Raw genomic sequence first — 24,517 nt, forward strand, 5'->3', positions numbered from 1 at the left:
TCTGGCTCTCACAGACCTGTAACTTCTTATTTAAGAGGCTCCTCTGTCCTCCACTCGTTACCTGTATAAAAGACACCTGTCCACAACCTCAAACAGTCACACTCCAAACTCCACTATGGCCAAGACCAAAGAGCTGTCAAAGGACACCAGAAACAAAATTGTAGACCTGCACCAGGCTGGGAAGACTGAATCTGCAATAGGTAAGCAGCTTGGTTTGAAGAAATCAACTGTGGGAGCAATTATTAGGAAATGGAAGACATACAAGACCACTGATAATCTCCCTCGATCTGGGGCTCCATGCAAGATCTCACCCCGTGGGGTCAAAATGATCACAAGAACGATGAGCAAAAATCCCAGAACCACACGGGGGGACCTAGTGAATGACCTTCAGAGAGCTGGGACCAAAGTAACAAAGCCTACCATCAGTAACATACTACGCCGCCAGGGACTCAAATCCTGCAGTGCCAGACGTGTCCCCCTGCTTTAGCCAGTACCTGTCCAGGCCCGTCTGAAGTTTGCTAGAGAGCATTTGGATGATCCAGAAGAAGATTGGGAGAATGTCATATGGTCAGATGAAACCAAAATATATATTTTTTGTGAAAACTCAACTCGTCGTGTTTGGAGGACAAAGAATGCTGAGTTGCATCCAAAGAACCCCATACCTACTGTGAAGCATGGGGGGTGGAAAAATCATGCTTTGGGGCTGTTTTTCTGCAAAGGGTCCAAGACGACTGATCCGTGTAAAGGAAAGAATGAATGGGGCCATGTCTTGTGAGATTTTGAGTGAAAACCTCCTTCCATCAGCAAGGGCATTGAAGATGAAACGTGGCTGGGTCTTTCAGCATGACAATGATCCCAAACACACCGCCCGGGCAACGAAGGAGTGGCTTCTTTTTTGCCCCACTGTATATGTGTATGAACCGGTTTAGCTAACGTAGGCTAATGCGAGACATATCTGATATTGGCAGAAGGCTTAAATTCTTGTTAATCTAACTGCACTGTCCAATGAGAATAACAGATATATAAGTCACATTTCTAGCAACGCCTCCTCCCTTTCATGTGGACGAAACGTTCTATGACTCTGTCATACAGTACATGCTTTTAGATTTTGTTGTCCTAGGCTACCTGGCAAAAATGCTTGCTCGCTAGCCTAACTTGCTCTCATGGGAAATGATGAGCCAGCTGGTTAACATTAGCCTTCTACATCTGGCTACGTATTGAACTTCCATCCTCTCAGGCAAGAGACACTATACATTTTATGGTTGGATCAGAATCGCTGTCATAATCATTGGCCAGTATGGAGAATTAAGTAAAACCACAAGCCCAAAACCCTATCTTCATCCATGGCTAATTTAGGACAATTTTAGCTAGCTAGTCACTGGAGGACAACAACACAACAAGATTCAAATTGTTTCTGGATGTGACATGATGTGATGTGATTGGACTGCAGCCAAATCCAAACTGGCTTCCTTGACACTTTTTTGGGTGTGCCAGGACCATTCACAGTTGAGCTCACTAGGTTTAGTTCAACACTGATTGGCTATTATTTTATAAGTGTTTTATCAAGGGAGACCAAATGCTTGCTAGCTTCCCTTGCATTCGATATTACACATACAAAGAGGCGCTGTTTTGCACAATCAGTTGCTTTCCATAGTGTGAGGATACATTCAACCTCTTGCGAAATGAAGGACAATTATTTATTTTGTTATTGGCCAATTTTTTGGGGGGGAGACTGGCTTCCATCCATGAATACATAGCACTGCTGACTAATGGTGGGACAATACCTCCCTCTTTTCCCTCCAATCACAGAACAACCATACATGTATTTATGCTCTCTCACAGCTCTCACACACTCATTCTCTGTTTCATACCACTCCATAAGGACATAACGGTTTGAAAAGAAGGGATTCCAGCTGTCGTTTGTCAAGTCGTTTCCTGAACTTGGCGTGGCTTTGGAACAACTTTGCTAAACACAGGGAAAGAAAGTGGGGGTGAAAGAGGGCAAAACAGAGGGAGTTGAAACAGTCCAGTGAAAGAGGACAAGGATAACTCCCGTATCAGTACTCAAAATGGGTTGGTCTTGGGCTCTAGCGTGCTGGTGTGCATTAGTGCTGGTGTGCTCGTCTGAAGGTGTGTAGCCTACAAGGTTTTTGCATGTAGTCATCAGTTCTTTCTGTCCTTGTTTTATGTCCTGGTATGTGTTTATGGCTCCCCTTCTGTTTGTGCATGGTCTGTTAGAAGTGCACAGAAGAGGCCATTTTTATGCCCTATCAAGATCATGAAGAAAAACATTATTTGTTGGACGTGATACATTCCATTCCACCAGTTTAGTGTGGAACAACTTTGTCCAAGTCTACTAACAGTATAACTATTATTCTAGGTATAACAAAAAATCTAGACTAGAGAATTCACACCATGTTAATTGAAGGTGCAATATGCAGAAGTGGCTCCGTAATTTCCTGCTTGATACAATTCAAATAGTTAATTTCAGTTTGTGACAAAACAAGTAATGTATAATGTTGAGAATCATTGTACCATCTAAACCGCTATGAAATACATTTTCAATAGGCAAAAATATTTATATTTTCAGCTGTTTGAAGCTGGTATACAAAACCAAAAGCAAAAATGTAACTTAAGAAATGGGAATCATTGAAATAGTACACTTAGAACAGATCTTCCACTTCTTAGGCTTGCTGTCAATGAGAATAACAGATCTATAAGTCACATTTCTATGTGATTTGGGTCACCCAAAAAGTTACATATTAGCTTTAAGTATTCTGATTTCATGATTTCCACAAATCTAGGTGGAAAACAACAGTACTGACATCACATGGTCAGAGTGCTATGGCTTATTTATTAACTAGTACGTGTGGGCGTGTGTGTTTACATTCTCTCATCCCTTCCACAGATAACAGATCCCTTCCTGACATGTTACAGAGACCGGCCTCCATTGACATAGAGGATTTCCTGCAAAGTTAGTGTGACATGTAGTGTGTGTGTGTGGTTTTTTTTTTTCATTTTTTTTTTCAATGCCCTCAAGGTGCTGTGTGTATATTTGTCTTCCAGGGGAGATCACCCAGTACCCGGACACAGACTTTACACCTGGAGTTCGGCCAATGGCTGTGCCTAGCATGTTTGGGCAGTCCTACCCCAGTGTCCTCTTCCCCCCCGGCCGGCCCTCCCATAAAAACCTCCAGGCCATCTGTCTCCATAGCAGCCATCGTCCGCGGTACCCTTCCTACTCCCTCCCCCGCAGCGGCGGAGGCCACTTTATTCGTCGAGCTGCAGCAGTCAACCGGGTAGAGTCCTGGTACAGCGCATGTTGCCATGGGAACGGGACACAGCAGGTCCAGGAAGTGACGCTGTGCTGCGTTACACAGGCGGTGAGTGTTTCTGCGGCAACATTGGATTCTGTCCTTTCGTGTTGTGTTGCGTTCAGTTCTGTTTAGGTCCATTCACTCCTAGTGTACCAACAGAACCACCTTCTAGGTGCACAGATGCAATAGTGATGAGGACAGAGGATGCCCAGGGAAGATGAGACTTAGTAGAAGGAAAGCCCATACAGACACAACAGATTAGCCTTGGAGTCTATCTGTATAGCTGTGTAGAGGGGAAGGCATTCATGAGTCAGGCCCACTAAAGTTGTATCTTCACTATTTTAGGACTTCTTTTATCTCTATTTTTCATGTGTGAATTGATGTTTGTATATGTCACTTACAGTGGGAACAGACCCTGTCCACATTCTGTGCTGAGGAGTCCGGAGTGAAGACAGTCCCTCACCCCTGCTGCCAGAAGGAGGGCGAGGCCAGACTGAGCTGTTTCCATAGGGAAAACCCAGACCCCACCTACCTGCCGACCACCCCCATACCTGAACCTGGCTTCACCTTTAACCCCAACACTTGTCACAAGTAAGGGAGGGAGAGAGGTTTACTTTAGTTTTAGGGCAGGGCTGTTATGGTGACGGTATTACCGCCACACTGGTGGTTACGAGTCATGACCGCAGTCAAATTCCACGTGACTGTTTAACGGTAACTAGGCTTCTCCAAAACTGCGCTCTGATGGTGCTGATGATCATTAGTAGAGTACCAAACTTGCTAACAGTCAGTTGCTAATGTGCTGGTACTCAGCACCGTACTGTCTCTCTAATCACACTGACATCAATAGAAATGTAAATCGAAAATCTAATCAAACACTTCATGAGTGCCCATGAGCTCATGTTGCGCAACAGTTCTATAGGCTAATCAATTGTGGGAATTTTTTTGGCCTCTTTTAAAAAGAGGATCCCATCAGCTTTCTATAGGCCAGGCCTACTATATTTATTTCTCAACGTTCCTAATATTAAGCACATTGCTTCGCTTTCCAAAGGAGTATAGCCTACTTGGCTGCATGAATATTAACCATAGGAAATGCGCCCTCTATTTGCTATTTAAGTGTATTTACATCAAATCAAACTATATTTGTCACATGCGCAGAATACAACAAGTATAGACTTTACTATGAAATGCTGACTTACAAGCCCTTAACCAACAGTGCAGTTCAAGAAGAGTCAAGAAAATATTTACCAAGTAGACTAAAATAAAAAGTAATAATAAAAGGTAACACAATAAGAATAACAATAATGAGGTTATGTACCAGGGGCACCGGTACTGAGTCAGTGTGTGGGGGTACAGGTTAGTTGAGGTCATTTGTGCATGTACAGTTGAAGTCGGAAGTTTACATACACTTAGGTTGGAGTCATTAAAACTCATTTTCAACCACTCTACAAATGTATTGTTAACAAACTATAGTTTGGGCAAGTCGGTTAGAACATCTACTTTGTGCATGACAAGTAATTTTTCCAACAATTGTTTACAGCCAGATTATTTGACTGTATCACAATTCCAGTTGGTCAGAAGTTTACATACACTAAGTTGACTGTGCCTTTAAACAGCTTGGAAAATTCCAGAAAATGACGGCATGGCTTTAGAAGCTTCTGATAGGCTAATTGACATCATTTAAGTCAATTGGAGGTGTACCTGTGGATGTATTTCAAGGCCTACCTTCAAACTCAGTGCCTCTTTGCTTGACATCATGGGAAAATCCAAAGAAATCAGCCAAGACCTCAGAAAAAAATGTAGACCTCCACAAGTCTGGTTTATCCTTGAGAGCAATTTCCAAACACTTGAAGGTACCACGTTCATCTGTACAAACAATAGTACGCAAGTATAAACACCATGGGACCACACAGCCATCATACTGCTCAGGAAGGAGACGCGATCTGTCTCCTAGAGATTTTGGTGCACGTATTTTGGTGCAAAAAGTGCAAATCAAATCAAATTGATTTATATAGCCCTTCGTACATCAGCTGATATCTCAAAGTGCTGTACAGAAATCCAGCCTAAAACCCCAAACAGCAAGCAATGCAGGTGTTGAAGCACGTTGGCTAGGAAAACTCCCGAGAAAGGCCAAAACCTAGGAAGAAACCTAGAGAGGAACTAGGCTATGAGGGGTGGCCAGTCCTCTTCTGGCTGTGCCGGGTGGAGATTATAACAGAACATGTCCAAGATGTTCAAATGTTCATAAATGACCAGCATGGTCAAATAATAGGTCTGGGACAGGTAGCACGTCCGGTGAACAGGTCAGGATTCTATAGCTGCAGGCAGAACAGTTGAAACTGGAGCAGCAGCACGGCCAGGTGGACTGGGGACAGCAAGGAGTCATCATGCCAGGTAGTCCTGAGGCATGGTCCTACGGCTCAGGTCCTCCGAGAGAGAGAAAGAAAGAGAGAAAGAGAGAATTAGAGAGAGCATACTTAAATTCACACAGGACACCGGATAAGACTGGAGAAGTACTCTAGATATAACAAACTGACCCTAGCCCCCCGACACTTACTACTGCAGCATAAATACTGGAGGCTGAGACAGGAGGGGTCAGGAGACACTGTGGCCCCATCCGATGATACCCCCGGACAGGGCCAAACAGGAAGTATATAACCCCACCCACTTTGCAAAGCACAGCCCCCACACCACTAGAGGGATACTTTCAATCACCAACTTACCATCCTGAGACAAGGCCGAGTATAGCCCACAAAGATCTGCGCCACGGCACAACCCAAACCAGACAGGAAGATCACATCAGTGACTCAACCCACTCAAGTGACGCACCCCTGCTAGGGACGGCATGAAAGAGCACCAGTAAGCCAGTGACTCAGGCCCTGTAATAGGGTTAGAGGCAGTGGATAGAGGGAAACCGGCCAGGCAGAGACAGCAAGGGCGGTTCATTGCTCCAGAGCCTTTCCGTTCACCTTCACACTCCTGGGCCAGACTACACTCAATCACAGTACCCACTGAAGAGATGAGTCTTCAGTAAAGACTTAAAGGTTGAGACTGAGTTTGCGTCTCTCACATGGGTAGGCAGACCATTCCATAAAAATGGAGCTCTATAGGAGAAAGCCCTGCCTCCAGCTGTTTGCTTAGAAATTCTAGGGACAATTAGGAGGCCTGCATCTTGTGACTGTAGCGTACGTGTAGGTATGTACGGCAGGACCAAATCAGAGATATAGGTAGGAGCAAGCCCATGTAATGCTTTGTAGGTTAGCAGTAAAACCTTGAAATCAGCCCTGTCTTGACAGGATGCCAGTGTAGGGAGGCTAGCACTGGAGTAATATGATCCAATTCTAGCAGCCGTATTTAGCACTAACTGAAGTTTATTTAGTGCTTTATCCGGGTAGCCGGAAAGTAGAGCATTGCAGTAGTCTAACCTAGAAGTAACAAAAGCATGGATACATTTTTCTGCATCATTTTTGGACAGAAAGTTTCAGATTTTTGCAATGTTACGTAGATGGAAAGAAGCTGTCCTTGAAACAGTCTTGATATGTTCGTCAAAAGAGAGATCAGGGTCCAGAGTAACGCCGAGGTCCTTCACAGTTTTATTTGAGACGACTGTACAACCATTAAGATTAATTGTCAGATTCAAGAGAAGATCTCTTTGTTTCTTGGGACCTAGAACAAGCATCTCTGTTTTGTCCAAGTAGAACGTTTGCAGCCATCCACTTCCTTATGTCTGAAACACAGGCTTCTAGCGAGGGCAATTTTGGGACTTCACCATGTTTCATTGAAATGTGCAGCTGTGAGTCATCTGCATAGCAGTGAAAGTTAACATTATGTTTTCGAATGACATCCCCAAGAGGTAAAATATATAGTGAAAACAATAGTGGTCCTAAAACAGAACCTTGAGGAACACCGACATTTACAGTTGATTTGTCAGAGGACAAACCATTCACAGAGACAAACTGATATCTTTCCGACAGATAAGATCTAAACCAGGCCAGAACTTGTCCGTGTAGACCAATTTGGGTTTCCCCAATCTCTCCAAAAGAATGTGGTGATCGATGGTATCAAAAGCAGCACTAAGGTCTAGGAGCACGAGGACAGATGCAGAGCCTTGGTCTGATGCCATTAAAAGGTAATTTACCACCTTCACAAGTGCAGTCTCAGTGCTAAAACCAGACTGAAGCATTTCGTATACATTGTTTGTCTTCAGGAAGGCAGTGAGTTGCTGTGCAACAGCCTTTTCTAAACATTTTGAGAGGAATGGAAGATTCGATGTAGGCCGATTATTATTGTTTTTTTTCTGGGTCAAGGTTTGGCTTTTTCAAGAGAGGCTTTATTACTGCCACTTTTAGTGAGTTTGGTACACATCCGATGGACAGAGAGACGTTTATTATGTCAATCCCAGATCAACAGCAAAGGACCATAGGACATATTCCAGTCTGTGCTAGCAAAACAGTCCTGAGTGAGTCACTGGTACTTCCTGCTTTAGTTTTTGCTTGTAAGCAGGACTCAGGAGGATAGAATTATGGTCAGATTTGCCAAATGGAGGGTGGAAGAGAACTTTGTATGCATCTCTGTGTGTGAAGTAAAGGTGGTCTAGGACTTTTTTTTCGCTGGTTGCACGTGACATGTTAAAAATTTGGTAAAACTGATTTAAGTTTGCCTGCATTAAAGTCCCCGGCCACAAGGAGCACCGCTTCTGGGTGAGCATTTTCTTCTTTGCTTATGGCCTTATAGAGTTGGTTGAGAGCGGTCTTAGTGCCAGCTTCGTTCTGTGGTGTTAAGTAGACAGTTACGTATAATATAGATGAGAACTCTCTTGGTAGATAGTGTGGTCTATAGCTTATCATAAGGTACTCAACCTCAGGGGAGCAATACCTCGAGACTCCTTTAATATTAGACATTGCGCACCAGCTGTTATTAGACACACACCCTCACCCCTCGTCTTACCAGAGGTAGCGTCTCTGTTCTGCCGGTGCATGGAAAATCCCGCTAGCTCTATATTGTGCATATTGTCGTTCAGCCACGTCTCGTGAAACATAAGATGTTACAGCTTTTAATGTCCCCTTGGTAGGATAATCTTAATTGTAGGTTATCCATTATATTTTCCAATGATTGCACGTTAGCAAGAAGAACAGATGGCAGTGTGAGTTTACTCGCTCGCTTACTGATTCTAAGAAGGATGCCCGATCTGCAGCACCTTTTCCTGCGTCTTTTCTTCACAGAAAAGGGGGGGATCTGGTCCTGTTCCAATGAAAGCAAGATAGCTTCTCCTCGGACTCATTAAAGGAAAAGTTTATTCCAGTCCGTGGTGAGTAATCGCTGTTCTGTCCAGAAGTTATTTTTGGTCATAAGAGATGGTAGCAGCAACATTATGTACACAATGAGTAAAAAAATAAGTTACTCAAACTGCTAAAAAACAGCACAATTGGTCGGGAGAAAGTAAAACATCAGCCATGTTCTTCGGCGCCATCTTCATAGAGTATGTATTACATTTATTCTTCCCCCTGCCCCTATTCTGATAGCTGCATGATAATAATCCAAACTAATTTCATACATATAATATTTAGTATTAGTGATGCACCGATATTACATTTTTGGCAGATACCGATATTCAATATTTTCCTTGCCCAAAAAACCCGATATTACATTTTTGGCAGATACCGATATTCAATATTTTCCTTGCCCAAAAAACCCGATACCGATATTACATTTTTGGCAGATACCGATATTCAATATTTTCCTTGCCCAAAAAAACCCGATAACGATATTACATTTTTTTGCGGCCTTAAGCATTCTAGTATAGTTAAATAGTTAACACACACATGGACGCAGCGGTCTAAGGCTCTGCATCTCAGTGCAAGACTGTCTCTACAGTCCATAGTTCGAATCCAGGCTGTATCATATCCGGCCGTGATTGGGAGTCCCATAGGGTGGCGCACAATTGGACCAGCGTTGTCCAGGCCGTCATTGTAAATAAGAATTCTTTCTTAACTGACTTGCCTAATTAAATTAAGGTTACACACAACCCACACTGACCAAAATGTTATTTTGTTGGCATTTATGTCTGTCGCCACTACCAGTAAAACATAATCAAAACCTATTTCTTTTACTTATTTGCTGTGCTGTTTCGTTGTTAATATGTTCAGTCGTTTCAATCTCAACCAGGATTTCTATGGAACGCCGTTTGGGTCTTTGCGTGTCAAAAAAGATACACGTCTAATGACTCTATTTGACGTGTCAAATAACACAACATAATCTGTTTCAGTAGCTATAGATACCTAGCTAAATATATAGATACCTAGCTAACTATATAGATACCTATAAAACTATATAGATACCTAGCTAACTATATAGCTAGGTGGCATCTAAAATAACCCTAATTTATAAGACAGTTCTTATTTGATAAATGTTAATGTCTAATTGCAATAGACGAACAACATGTGTCAACCTAGCTAATACTTACAAGGATTCCTAAATCATTGCTAAGAATAATGAAAATGACAGCAGTTTTTACTGGTCATTGTGTTCAGGCTGGTTGAATTGGTGCTAGCTATGTACCAAGCTAAAGCTATCTACCCCAGAAGTTTTTTATTTATTTTTATTTATTTTACCTTTATTTAACCAGGTAGGCAAGTTGAGAACAAGTTCTCATTTACAATTGCGACCTGGCGAAGTTGCGGTCGAACAAATGATGCTTTATTACCAATGCGGTATTGTAAACACATCGTTCGTGGCCAGTGTTTGCTTGTTTGCAGACTTTTTTGTACAGCTTTGACAATGCTACTATATATTTTTTGACATGCAAAGACTCAAGCGTTGTTCCATAGTATGTATGTCGTCAAGATAATAGCAGTGATGAGATTACTGTGTAACTCTGGTAGGGCAACGTCAGAAAAATAGCGCACTTGGTAGTGTTAACTGGTGCTCGACCAGTTGGCAAAAGCCAACATTACCAACGACAGAGAACGGTTGATTGTCAAGGGCAATGAATCCCATTATCTTGGCTTTAATGGATTTCACCTTTGAGTTGTCTTGCTGACATTTTTACTTGTTGACTGCTCGATCCACACAGCATACATTGTGGGCTAGTTTAGGAATGCTGTGTTGCACAAATAGTGCAAAATTTTACGTGGCGTCATTATGTCATTTACCTTCGTTATATAGGTATGCACGCCTGCTTTGACATCGGTTTTGCACATTTGGCGTTAAACTAGACATCGGCTGATACCGATGTTGGCATTTTTAGCTAATATCATCCGATTCCGATATGTTCACAATATATCGAGCATCCCTATTTAGTATATGTAAGGGCAAGATTAAACTAGTCTAATGGGTGACAATATTATAATATGTTAATGGTGCCCAGTATGTGCAGTAAGGCAAGAAACAGCGCATGCTTTTTTTTGTGCAACTTTTTCAAATCATAGTCGCGCATGTCGTGTCAAATCAAATCAAATCAAATGTATTTATATAGCCCTTCGTACATCAGCTGATATCTCAAAGTGCTGTACAGAAACCCAGCCTAAAACCCCAAACAGCAAGCAATGCAGGTGTAGAAGCACGTAGCCTAGCATGTAGCCTAGCCCATAGGCCTATATGTTCTGACAAGGTTTGTATCATAACTAACCTGGCCAAATAACTCCAAACGCAGCCTGCAGGCCTAGAACCCCTGGGACACGGTAAGAGACCACATAGCCTACAGACCTAGAACCCCTGGGACACAAGAGAGCACATAGCCTACAGAGCCTAGTGAAACATGTGTTCTTATAAACTCAGTCAGTGCGCAGTTGCGTGTGAAAACAGAGTTTTGACTGGCCACTATATAAAAGAGGATCCCAGCTTTCTTGTGCTGATATATTTATGTCTCAATTCTTAAAATGAAGCACATTAATCTGCTTTACAACCGGTGTAGCCTAACTGGCAAACATAGGCAGTGTGTGAGTTTCATATTTGGGGAAGATATTTCTCACTATAAAAATGCACCTTTTATAATAAAGCATAATGCTGTTTCTTATATAAAATAGCCTACTATTGGAAATGTGATGAGTAGATTGGATGGTCATAATTTAGGCTAATAACTCATGGCTGAACGTGTATAGCATGGAGCTTCCCAAAAAGCTTCCCACATTTTCAAACAGTTGATTTATATTTTTCAACAGGGCTATACATTTCTGTGTTTTTTTCTCTACTGAGTAGCCTCGTTTCACTGCCAAAAATAAAATTAAACCATCTATTGTTCAGCGAAATAACACAATGTCAAATACAGGTAGCCTAGTCAAATAATTAACATCCAATCACATTAACTGTTACTCTCTTGCGGGAATTCCACCAATGGTCCATATATAGCCAAACGTAGCTGCTGCTCATTCCGTTTGCTCAAAAATGGATTAATGGTTCAAAAGAAGTAAGGCCCGCGACCATAGAGACACATACCAACAGTACTACACCTGCACCTGTCGACGATGTAACGGTCGTCGTATGAAGAAGGTGTGGACCAAAGCACAGCGTGGTAAGTGTTCATGTTATTTTTATTTAAACTGAACACAAAACAAAATAACAAAGAGAATGAACGAAAACGAAACAGTCCTGTCACAAAACAGAAAACAACTACCCACAACCCATAGTCGGAAAACAGGCTGCCTAAGTATGGTTCTCAATCAGAGACAACGATTGACAGCTGCCTCTGATTGGGAGCCATACCAGGCAAAACACATAGAAATCTAACACACAGAACAAAACATAGAATGCCCACCCCAACTCACGCCCTGACTAAACTAAAATAGAGACATAAAAAAGGAGGTCAGGACGTGACAGACGACACAAGTTGTTCAGCTTCCACGAGCACATCCAATGCTAGCATCAGTAATTCTACATTTGTTGTTAGCCCACCTAGCATGGACACTGACAGTTGTGAATCTGATGCAGCCGAAGAGCCACTGCCCCTTACCCAGGAAAGCACCGAACAACAGACAGGGACATTGGACCATCGTAGAGGTGCAAATACAACTACATGGGGTTCACGTACACTACCATTAAAACGTTTTGGTCACTTAGAATTATCCTGGGTTTTGAAAGAAAAGCAAATTGTTTTGTCAATTAAAATAACATAAGCATTTTCAGAAATACAGTGCAGACATTGTTAATGTTGTAAATAACTATTGTCGCTGGAAATGGCTGGTCTTTCATGGAATGTCTACATAGGCATACAGAGGCCCATTATCAGCAACCATCACTCCTATGTTCCAATGGCACGTTGTGTTAGCTAATCCAAATGTATAATTAAAAAAGGCTAATTGATCATTAGAAAACCCTTTTGAAATTATGTTAGCACAGCTGAAAACTGTTGTCATGATTAAAGAAGCAATAAAACTGGCATTATTTAGACTAGTTGAGTATCTGGAGCATCAGCATTTGGGGGCTCGATTACAGGCTCAAAATTACCAGAAACAAAACTTTCTTCTGAAACTCATCAGTCTATTCCTGTTCTGAGAAATGAAGGCTAATAACTGTCTACACTGTATTTCTGATACATTTTATGTTATTTTAATGGACAGACATGTGCTTTCTTTCAAAAACAAGGACATTTAAGTGACCCCAAACTTTTGAACAGTAGTGTATACTGGGAGTAGTGCCTTCCCTTTGCCACAGTGTGCAAAAGTACTATCTTACAACTCAATGAAACTGTACCGGCCTTCCTCCTCCTCTTCTGAGGAGGAGAAGCGAGAAGGATCGGAGGACCAATGCGCAGCGTGGTAAGTGTCCATAACGTTTATTTTAAGATATAAACTGAACACTATGAAATATAAAACAATAAACGTGAACATGAACGAAAACAGAAACAGTACCGTGAGGCAACAAACCCTCACACCGCAACAAACACCCACAAACCAAAAGTGAAACCCAGGATAACTAAGTATGATTCTCAATCAGAGACAGCTAACGATACCTGCCTCTGATTGAGAACCATACTAGGCTGAACTCAAAACCCTAACATAGAAAAACACACATAGACTGCCCACCCCAACTCACGCCCTGACCATACTAAATAAAGACAAAACAAAGGACATAAAGGTCAGAAAGTGACAGTACCCCCCCCAAAGGTGTGGACTCCGGCCGCAAAACCTGAACCTATAGGGGAGGGTCTGGGTGGGCATCTGTCCACGGTGGCGGCTCTGGCGCAGGACGTGGACCCCACTTCACCACAGTTTTTGTCCGCCTCCTCAACCGCCCCAGTGGCTTCTTATGAGCGGCGACCCTCGCCGCCGACCTCCGACTGGGGACCCTAACCATGGGTCCCGAATGGACGGGAGACTCCGGCAGCGCCGGACAGGCGGGAGACTCCGGCAGCTCCGGAGTGAAGGGCGATTGTGGCTTATGCTGGGAATGCAGGGAATACTCAGGGAAAGTGACATACACAACCATGTGCAACAGAGGGCTCTGGGTGAAAATGGTGCCGGCTCACCTGGGGTGACACCAGAGCGCACTGCCTGCTGCCTCGATCCCCAGAGGAACCAACCCGGAACTGACCTTCAGTGTGACCTCTGCGGCCACAGATAGTGCACGAGCTGGAACCCCCTCCGGTCTCCTTGTGCACCACCCCTCCCAGCTCCATGGGTATCGGAGAGGGGGTGCGGGAGGATGGAACCACCAAACCCCAATCAGAACGTCCGCGGGTAGCTAGCAGGTTGTCCAGCCGGATGGACTAGTCCACCTGCTGGTCGAACGTGAGGGTGGTGTCTCTGCAGGCCAGCTCCCGACGGACGTCCTCGCGCAGACTGCAGTGGTAATGGTCGATCAGGGCCCTGTCGCTCCATCCCGCTCCGGCAGCCACTGTCTTAAACTCCTGGGCGAACTCCTGGGCGCTCCTCGTCCCCTGCCTCAGATGGAAGAGCCGCTCACCCGCTGCTCTACCGTCAGGCGGGTGAACTCCTCAAACTGGTCCAACGCCGCATCTCCCTCTCTCCACACGGCATTGGCCCACTCTAGGGCTTTCCCGGTGAGGCACGAGACGAGGGCGGACACCCTCTCACGGCCCGAAGTTGAAGAAGGAACCCCTGGCAGTTCGCAGCCTTTCTATCCTATTCCTGGGGCAGGGAGAGACGAATCCCACTGGGACCAGGAGGGAGAGGGGCGCTCAGAGGAGACCCCGGTTATGCTGGTGGAGGTGCTGGAAGAACTCCCTGTCTCTCCCAGTGGTCCATAGTTTGGACAACGCAGTCCATGGCAGTGCCAAGAAGGCGGAGCATTGCTGCGTGCTCCCGGACACGCTCCTCCACCCCTATACCCGGGGTACCTGTTCCTGCTGACTCCATAGTCAGGTAGGTGATTCTGTAAGGGGTGCGTACTGGCGGCAGAGAAGTCAGACGCAGGAGAGCAAAAACTGTGTTTCCAAACGGTGCAGTTTAATGACAAAAAACCCACCGGAAAACAGAACAATCAAATAATGGGTACATAACCCGACTCACACCAGGACAGCCGTGCACAAGCACTTACAATAAACAATCTGACAAGGACATGAGGGGGAACAGAGGGTTAAATACACACCAGTACAGACGTACACATACACTTACAACAAACAATCACCGACAAGGACATGAGGGGGAACAGAGGGTTAAATACACAACATTTAGTTGATGGGATTGGAACCAAGTGTGATGGATTACAAAACCAAAGGAAAATGAAAAGAGGATCAGCGATGGCTAGAAGGTCGGTGACTTCGACCGCCGAACGCCGCCTGACCAAGGAGAGGGACCAACTTCGACGTAAGTCGGAGGAGGAAATTATTACTGAAAAATTGTGAATATGCGCTATGTGCACTCACCAAGGATATTGCTGTTGCTCTCGGCTGGTGCCAATAAAATAGGCTATTCTGTTGTTTGTTTAATTGATAATTTTGATAACTAAAAGACAGATAACTAAAAGACAGATTAGTCCTTTCATTGTCTTCTCTTTACAGCGATAACCATTTTCTGTCCAAACTATGTTTTCCCGCAATTGTATTTTGAAATATTGCGATATGCCTGGCTTGGCCTTTACTTTCACAGATAGTCGCAACTCAACAATAATCTGCCCAAATTGCATGTTGCCTTTCCTTCCAACTGTAGGCAAGTTTATTTAAAACAATCCACAACAAAATAAATATCCTCTGTGGCCAAATCATGCTTTAGTAGCCTATTTTGAGGGATTTAATTTATTTCTGTATAGACAGGAGTAGGCTAATTAGGCTATAGAATTTTGGCAATTTAATTCAATTTACTTTAGGAAAAGCTCCTCCTAGCCTTATGGATGCGCTGCCTATGCTTGCATTTTAAAAACATACAGTAACTGCACATAACCTCCATTCGCTATTCACTATTGAAGTGCAGGCTACGGATGACATTAATTTTTTTTGTGGAGCATTCTAATCAAAAGTAATTTCACACATATTGGTACACACCAGATTAAATTGAGAATAGTCTGATGGGTGAGAATATGATCAAGTGCTTGTCAAATTGTGAATGAGAGACTGATGAAGTGTGTGCAGCCTGTGGAAGAAACAGAGCAGAGCACATAACTTTCGTGTATTTTCTTATTCAAATCATCATTAGTCACATCATGCAGCCTTAGAATGTATTAAACATCAAAACATATAGTCAAAGGTTTGGACACCTACTCATTCCAGGGTCTTCATTTTTTATTTGACTATTTTCTACATTGTAGAATAATGGTGAAAAAAATCAAAACTATGAAATAACACATATAGAATCATGTAGTAACCAACAAAGTGTTAAATAAATCAAAATATATTTTATATTTGAGGTTCTTCAAAGTAGCCAACCTTTGCATTGATGACAGCTTTGCACACTCTTGGCATTCTCTCAACAAGTTTCATGAGGAACGCTTTTAAAACAGTCTTGAAGGAGTTCCCACATATGCTGAGCACTCATTTGGCTGCTTTTCCTTCACTCTGCGGTCCAAATCATCTCAAACCATCTCAGTTGGGTTGAGGTCGGGTGATTGTGGAGGCCAGGTCATCTAATGCAGCACTCCATCAATTTCCTTCTTGGTCAAACAGCCCTTACACAGCCTGGAGGTGTGTTTTGGGTCTTTGTCCTGGACGCCATCCAGGTGGGATGGCATATCGCCACAGAATGCTGTGGTAGCCATGCTGGTTAAGTGTGCCTTGAATTCTAAAAACATCGCTGACAGTGTCACCAGCAAAGCACCCCCACACCGTCACACCACATTCTCCATGTGTCACGGTAGGAACCACAAATGCAGAGATTATCCGTTCACCTACTCTGTGTCTCACAACGACACGGCGGTTGGAACCAAAAATCTCAAATTTGGACTCATCAGACCAAAGGACAGATTTTCACCGGTCTAATGTCCATGTCTTGTGTTTCTTGGCCCATCAAGTCTCTTCTTATTGTTGGTGTCCTTTAGTAGTGGTTTATTTGCAGCAATTCGACCATGAAGACCTGATTCAGGGAGTCTCCACTGAACAGTTGATGTTCAGATGTGTCTGTTACTAGAACTTTGTGAAGCATTTATTTGGGCAGCGATTTCTGAGGCTGGTAACTCTGATGAACATATCATCTGCAGCAGAGGTAACTCTGGGTCTTCCTTTCCTGTGGCGGTCCTCATGAGAGCCAGTATCATCATAGCGCTTGATGGCTTTTGCGACTGCACTTGAAGAAACTTTTAAAGTTCTTGAAATGTTCCAGATTGACTGGCCTTCATGTCTTAAAGTAATGATGGACTGTCGTTTCTCTTTGATTATATGAGCTGTTCTTGTCATAATATGGACTTGGTCTTTTACCAAATATGGCTATGTTCTGTATACCACCCCTACCTTGTCACAACACAACTGATTGGCTCAAACGCATTAAGAAGGAAAGAAATTCCATAAATGAACAAGGCACACCTGTTAATTGAAATGCATTCCAGATGACAACCTCATGAAGCTGGCTGAGAGAATGCTAAGAATGTGCAAAGCTGTAATCAAGGCAAAGGGTGGCTACTTTGAAGAATATCAAATATATTTTGATTTGCTTAACACTTTTTTGGTTACTGCATGATTCCATATGTGGTATTTCATAGTTTTGCTGTCTTTACTATTATTCTATAATGTAGAAAATAGTACAAAAATAAAGAAAACCCCTGAATGAGTAGGTGTGTCCAAACCTTTGACTGGTACTGTATATCACAACTAAAGTTGCATTAACAACAAAACATTAAGCATACAGGAGGACCTGTTTCTTTGTTAACCGCTCAACACAGAATAGCAGCATGTGTTCACTCCCTCAAATCATTTGGAGAAAATATCCTTTCTATTTTATTCAGGACAACTCAGAGTATGCTATTCTGTTCTTCTGAAATAGACTACATTTTCATCATATCATGTTTTTTTAAACCTGTCTAAAATAAATAATGGATTTATTAGACATCTTAAAATGTAGATGTTCAAAAGGTCTGCATCAGTGGCTTGTAAGCTGTGTGTGGAAGCCAGGAGATGCTAAACGTGTTGATGTTAATTAACTTCAATTACCATGAGACTGGCAGTCATTTGCATGACAATCACAGGCTGACAAAATGTCATGACCGCCACAGCCCTGGAAACTAATGACTACATGTATTGTGTCCTTTCCTCCCAGGTCCCAGCCTGGTCCATGTGCTGTCAGAGGGGAGAAGCACAAGAAGAGCCCCCAAGCTACTCCCAGAGACTCTGACATCAGCTTCCCCCCTGGACGCCCCACTTTCGACAACATCGGATTGGTCTGCTGCCTACACAACAGCCGACCCCTCTCCACCACCAAGTGCCTGCCACGTACAGGCTTTGGCTGGCTGGCCCGCCAATCAAAGGCCATGAACCGCCTGGAGAGAGGGTTCAAACACTGCTGTAAGGGACTGGAGAACGTGCTACCCTGTGCTGAGGGAAAGGTAAGGAGTGTGTGTGTGTGTGTGTGTGTGTGTGTGTGTGTGTGTGTGTGTGTGTGTGTGTGTGTGTGTGTGTGTGTGTGTGTGCGTGTGCGTGTGTGTGCGTGTGTGTGTGTGTGTGTGTGTGTACAGTTCGAGTGTTGATCAATTCAAGTGTTTACAGAACATCTCTCCACCTCTCTCTTAGTGGCGTGAGGTGCTTGACAGGTTCTGTGAGGAAGAGCAGAAGGGGAGACCTCACAACTCCTCCTGTTGTGATGTGGGAGAAGGTGAGGACAGGTATACCTGTTTCTCCTCCCTCGCCCCTCATCCAGACTATGACCAAAAGCTTGACTCTGCTTCTGACGCACCACAGACCCACAACCTCGGACACATCTGTGAAACATACAAGGTCATCAAGAAGTAAGGGTTTGTTTAGGTTTATTGTGTGTGTGTGTGTGTGTGTGTGTGTGTGTGTGTGTGTGTGTGTGTGTGTGTGTGTGTGTGTGTGTGTGTGTGTGTGTGTGTGTGTGTGTGTGTGTGTGTGTGTGTGTGTGTGTGTGTGTGTGTGTGTGTGTGTGTGTGTTTGTTTGTTTGTTTGTTTGTTTGTTTAATTTGACCTTTTTCCTCCTCAGTCACATTTTTATGCTGCCCAGCCCGATTGTTTATCTTTCTGGGTGACAGAACCAGACCTTTCAGAAAGGGTACATTTCACTGTAGTAGATGGTGACTGTAGCTATGTTTCCATCCGACTGGCGACAGATTTTAAATATGCGCATTTTCCCACAAGTGGTGTGTTTCCACCAAACTGACTTGTTGCTGATTTTTGTAGTGCACACAATTATTATTATTTTTTTTCATTTTCCTGAATAAAAATCTAAAGTTCAGAAACGGTTGTTATAAATAGTAAATGTGCCAACACTGGTCTTGGCACAATCGCTCGAGCCAACAGCTAGCAAATACAGTGTGGGTAAGCTAGTCTACATGATGAGATTTATTATGGATAACAGCGACCAGTATTTACATTTTTTAAAGCATCAAGCATCAATCATAATGTCACCAGAATAAAACCTTTGATACAGTGCCTTGCGAAAGTATTCGGCCCCCTTGAACTTTGTGGCCTTTTGCCACATTTCAGGCTACAAACATAAAGATATAATACTGTATTTTTTGTGAAGAATCAACAACAAGTGGGTCACAATCATGAAGTGGAACGACATTTATTGGATATTTCAAACTTTTTTAACAAATCAAAAACTGAAAAATTGGACGTGCAGAATTAATCAGCCCCCTTAAGTTAATACTTTGTAGCGCCACCTTTTGCTGCGATTACAGCTGTAAGTCGCTTGGGGTATGTCTCTATCAGTTTTGCACATCGAGAGACTGAAATATTTTCCCATTCCTCCTGTCAAAACAGCTCGAGCTCAGTGAGGTTGGATGGAGAGCATTTGTGAACAGCAGTTTTCAGTTCTTTCCACAGATTCTCGATTGGATTCAGGTCTGGACTTTGACTTGGCCATTCTAACACCTGGATATGTTTATTTTTGAACCATTCCATTGTAGATTTTGCTTTATGTTTTGGATCATTGTCTTGTTGGAAGACAAATCTCCGTCCCAGTCTCAGGTCTTTTGCAGACTCCATCAGGTTTTCTTCCAGAATGGTCCTGTATTTGGCTCCATCCATCTTCCCATCAATTTTAACCATCTTCCCTGTCCCTGCTGAAGAAAAGCAGGCCCAAACCATGATGCTGCCACCACCATGTTTGACAGTGGGGATGGTGTGTTCAGGGTGATGAGCTGTGTTGCTTTTACGCCAAACATAACGTTTTGCATTGTTGCCCTAAAAAGTTCAATTTTGGTTTCATCTGACCAGAGCACCTTCTTCCACATGTTTGGTGTGTCTCCCAGGTGGCTTGTGGCAAACTTTAAACTACACTTTTTATGGATATCTTTAAGAAATGGCTTTCTTCTTGCCACTCTTCCATAAAGGCCAGATTTGTGCAATATACGACTGATTGTTGTCCTATGGACAGAGTCTCCCACCTCAGCTGTAGATCTCTGCAGTTCATCCAGAGTGATCATGGGCCTCTTGGCTGCATCTCTGATCAGTCTTCTCCTTGTATGAGCTGAAAGTTTAGAGGGACGGCCAGGTCTTGGTAGATTTGCAGTGGTCTGATACTCCTTCCATTTCAATATTATCGCTTGCACAGTGCTCCTTGGGATGTTTAAAGCTTGGGAAATCTTTTTGTATCCAAATCCGGCTTTAAACTTCTTCACAACAGTATCTCGGACCTGCCTGGTGTGTTCCTTGTTCTTCATGATGCTCTCTGCGCTTTTAACGGACCTCTGAGACTATCACAGTGCAGGTGCATTTATACGGAGACTTGATTATACACAGGTGGATTGTATTTATCATCATTAGTCATTTAGGTCAACATTGGATCATTCAGAGATCCTCACTGAACTTCTGGAGAGAGTTTGCTGCACTGAAAGTAAAGGGGCTGAATAATTTTGCACGCCCAATTTTTCTGTTTTTGATTTGTTAAAAAAGTTTGAAATATCCAATAAATGTCGTTCCACTTCATGATTGTGTCCCACTCGTTGTTGATTCTTCACAAAAAAATACAGTTTTATATCTTTATGTTTGAAGCCTGAAATGTGGCAAAAGGTCGCAAAGGTCAAGGGGGCCGAATACTTTCGCAAGGCACTGTATTTACTGGAAAGGAGCATCACTGTGCATCTTCACCACCCTGTGAAGTTCATCATAACTTGTTTCATCTGTAGCCTAATAAACTGCATAGTTTCCTGAGTCGTAGTGGAAGGACCACACACCATATTATCGAGTGACTGCAAGTTTACATGGATATGATGGTTATTATATCAATAGTTGCGCATAAAGGAATTTCCACCTCCATTTCTCACATAACTCATTTTACAGACGAAAAGATCCCACCATGTCAAACGAACAAATTATCTGTCAGTATTTATACAATTTTACAAAAGATTCCTGTTTCCATTCCAGTTGTTGTGGTTTTATTTTATACGGTATGTCCTTACTTGCAATAAAACTGTGGAAGGAAATGTGGTTAATGACATTCAAATTCCAGATTTGGATTTTATCAAAAAACATGACCAAAAGTTTAAAAACAATAGTATACAATAACTTTCACAAGTATCTTATTACAGCAGCTAGTTTAATCCAGGGACATTTGTACATATCTGTCTAACAAAGCCCTTTGACTGATTTGGTTTGATTATTAAGTAAAACAAAGATGTAGTATACTGAGATGATCTTGCAATCTGCTCTCTCAGCTTCCCTGTGGCTCTCCCTGTCCAGAACTTAGTGGACCAATGCTGCTCCCTGCCAGCAGACCAGAGAACTGCATGTGTTCAGATACAGGTGAGTTTGACACTAATGCAGCTTCACTCAGACAACCCCATATCTCATATTAACCAGGTTGTCCCATTGGGATAAAATGAACATGATTGGCCATCAAGTGTCCAAAGGATCTTAGACTGAGAGTTAAGTTAGTTGTAAACAATCATTTTTATATTGTAACTCTTTGCATGTTGCAGGCTTTTTGATATTGTTGTTTTCATAACTTCTCTCTTTGACTGTGAACCCAGCTAGTGATGCTGTCGCAGACACGCTGTCTTGAGGGGAAGCCCTCCTCTTCCTCTGTCTTGCAGAAGTCCTGCCCTTCCTCCTCCTTCTCCCAGGACTCCCCTATTTGCCTCTCCAGACTGCTCATGAATGCCATCACCAAGGCAACCAAGTCCCCACACCTCAGAAAGAGGAAATTCCTCCTCACCTGATTTTGGTTTTACTCTGATGGCAGTGGGCCAATCCGAATTAGCGGTCAGGGCATTTCTGCAGTAGTCACTAGATAACCATGCCAGAAAGGATTCAATTGGCTAATACAGAAGAACTGTTGAGCAATTGCATGATTTAGTCAAACAGGGGTTAGGGTGTGGGTAAGAGTAAGCAGAATTTATAGTTAGTGCCATTTATTCCATATTTTCTAGCATGGCCAGATGACAACCAATTAATGTATGGTATCCGAGTGCACATAATATTTCAGTATTTACTGTCAGTGTCTGTCATTAAGAGGGTGTTATAATGTTAGAACACCTGGAGAGCTGATATCAATATAAAAAAGAAGTGCTAATTCAAATGGTGATTTGTTTCGTAAAGCAGATATGTTTCAGATTTGTTAGTTGTATTTTTCATATAGCTCCAGAACTGCTAGTCCAGTTGTCCTGTTCTATTTCTAACATTTGAAATAAATCTTTACAGAATGAATATGTCTTAATCATTTTGGAGTGAAGCACTGCCAGTTATTGTAATTTGTCATTATCTGACACACGAACAACATTGAAATGATTATTTGAATAAACTGAAATGTTGATGGAAGTGGACTTTATGTTATAGTGACTGTGTGACTGACATGTATCCACTAAGTTAGTGTAGTAGAACTTGCATTAATAGAGACAGACAGGGTCCTCACTAGCTGTCACAGCCACAGAGTTTAGCCCAAAGCCTGGCAGATGGCGATATTGAGTGGTTTCATCTCACCGTCCAAAGGCATTGTATGAAGCCGGTTATATACACTTGTATCCCCGGTGGACCGGTTCTTACATGAAACATTCTCCATTCAGGCTGCAAAGGCATCGATTTCCTCCGTAATTTAATTGAATTGCGAGAAGGTAGAAAAAAAACGGGGAAACTGCTTTCTTTATGAAACACTATTTTCCACCACCATGCCAAAGTGGCTAAGAATGTTAGTCCCAGATGTTGCATATTGCGTTCAGCCAATCAGGTTGCAGAAGTCTGTATACCTTACCCCAGTGACGCTGGGTCAGGACAGGAGAGTCTTCTCCACCTTTCTAAGCCTGTTATCGTACAGGCTCTTATCAGCTTGACTATGGTGTTTGTTACAGTTGATCTTTCCTTGGTACTGTAGTAGCTAGCCAGTTTGAGTCAGGTCATGAGAATAGACAGGTCTGTTTTGGTCCAACAATAACAAGCCTGATTGCTTTATGGGGATCTAAGTCTGAATACAGGACTGCGAACTAGGCCAATGAACAAACACATACAAATGATACAGGGTGTTCTCACTATATACAGTACCAGTCAAAAGTTTGGACACACCTACTCATTCAAGGGGTTTCTTTATTTTGACTCTTTCTACATTGTAGAATAATAGTGAAGACATCAAAACTATGAAATAAGACACTATGAAATAATAATAATAAGTGTTAAACAAATCAAAATATATTTTATATTTGAGATTCTTCAAAGTAGCCACCCTTTGCCTTGATGACAGCTTTGCACACTCTTGGCATTCTCTCAACCAGCTTCATGAGGAATGCTTTTACAACAGTCTTGAAGGAGTTCCCACATATGCTGAGCACTTGTTGACTACAAATCATCCCAAACCATCTCAAATGGGTTGAGGTCGGCTGATTGTGGAGGCTAGGTCATCTGATGCAGCACTGATGCAGCACTCTCCTTCTAGCCCTTACACAGCCTGGAGGTGTGTTTTGGGTCATTGCCCTGTTGAAAAACAAATGATAGTCCCACTAAGAACAAACCAGATGTGATGGCATATCACTGCAGAATGCTGTGGTAGCCATATTGGTTAACTGTGCCTTGAATTCTAAATAAATCACAGACAGTGTCACCAGCAAAGCACCATCACACCTCATCCTCCATGCTTCACGGTGGGAACTACACATGCGGAGATGATCTGTTCACCTACTCAGCGTCTCACAAAGACACACCAGTTGGAACCAAAAATCTAAAATGTGGACTCGTCAGACCTAAGGACAGATTTCCACTGGTCTAATGTCTTTTGCTATTTTTTCTTGGCCCAAGCAACTCTCTTCTTCTTATTGGTGTCCTTTAGTCGTGGTTTCTTTGCAGTAATTCGACCATAAAGGCCTGATTCACGCAGTCTCCTCTGAACAGTTGATAGGCAAGATGACGCCTGACAGATAGGGCAGTTCTGCTTCTAGTTCCTAATCAACTTTGCAGTATTTTGCTTTTTGTGTGTGATTTCTTACATTATTAGCCCAGGAAATGTTTGTGTTATTACATACAGCTGGAAATAACTTTTGGATATCAGAGCGACGGTAACTCACCAGCATTACCACCGGGAATACGACTTTCCCAAATCGTATCCTTTGTTCGTATCCCCAGGGGAATTTAACTGATTCCAGAGGCTGATCCAAAACACCGCCGGCGGAGAAGAGGTGTTCGGAGTGGACTTCTAGTCCGACTCAGGAGGCGCACACACCATCCA

General features: G+C 42.9%; 1 protein-coding gene across 2 annotated transcripts; it reads left to right on the plus strand.

The window, feature by feature from the left end:
• The first annotated feature begins 1,753 nt into the window (after window positions 1-1,753).
• Window positions 1,754-22,626, plus strand: LOC109905776 (extracellular matrix protein 1). Of its 2 annotated transcripts, XM_031837032.1 has the most exons (8): window positions 1,796-2,130; window positions 2,909-2,974; window positions 3,067-3,383; window positions 3,721-3,908; window positions 17,951-18,236; window positions 18,421-18,635; window positions 21,525-21,612; window positions 21,840-22,626. In XM_031837032.1, the coding sequence occupies exons 1-8, from the start codon at window positions 2,070-2,072 to the stop codon at window positions 22,026-22,028; spliced, it is 1,410 nt and encodes a 469-aa protein (XP_031692892.1). In that variant the 5' UTR covers window positions 1,796-2,069; the 3' UTR covers window positions 22,029-22,626. The 2 variants fall into 2 exon arrangements, with proteins under 2 accessions (XP_031692896.1, XP_031692892.1); XM_031837036.1 differs by lacking the exon at window positions 2,909-2,974 and having other exon boundaries at window positions 1,754-2,130.
• Window positions 22,627-24,517: the final 1,891 nt, after the last annotated feature.

This window comes from Oncorhynchus kisutch, linkage group LG2, assembly GCF_002021735.2.
Source record: "Oncorhynchus kisutch isolate 150728-3 linkage group LG2, Okis_V2, whole genome shotgun sequence".
NCBI lineage: Eukaryota > Metazoa > Chordata > Actinopteri > Salmoniformes > Salmonidae > Oncorhynchus > Oncorhynchus kisutch.

Bases quoted from the DNA above. Each gene is read 5' to 3' on its own strand.
- LOC109905776 (XM_031837032.1), top strand. From the start codon at position 2,070: ATGGGTTGGTCTTGGGCTCTAGCGTGCTGGTGTGCATTAGTGCTGGTG. The intron at 3,384-3,720 runs GTGAGTGTTTCT...TGTCACTTACAG, and splicing joins TGTGCTGCGTTACACAGGCG to TGGGAACAGACCCTGTCCAC. The intron at 18,237-18,420 runs GTAAGGAGTGTG...CCTCTCTCTTAG, and splicing joins TACCCTGTGCTGAGGGAAAG to TGGCGTGAGGTGCTTGACAG.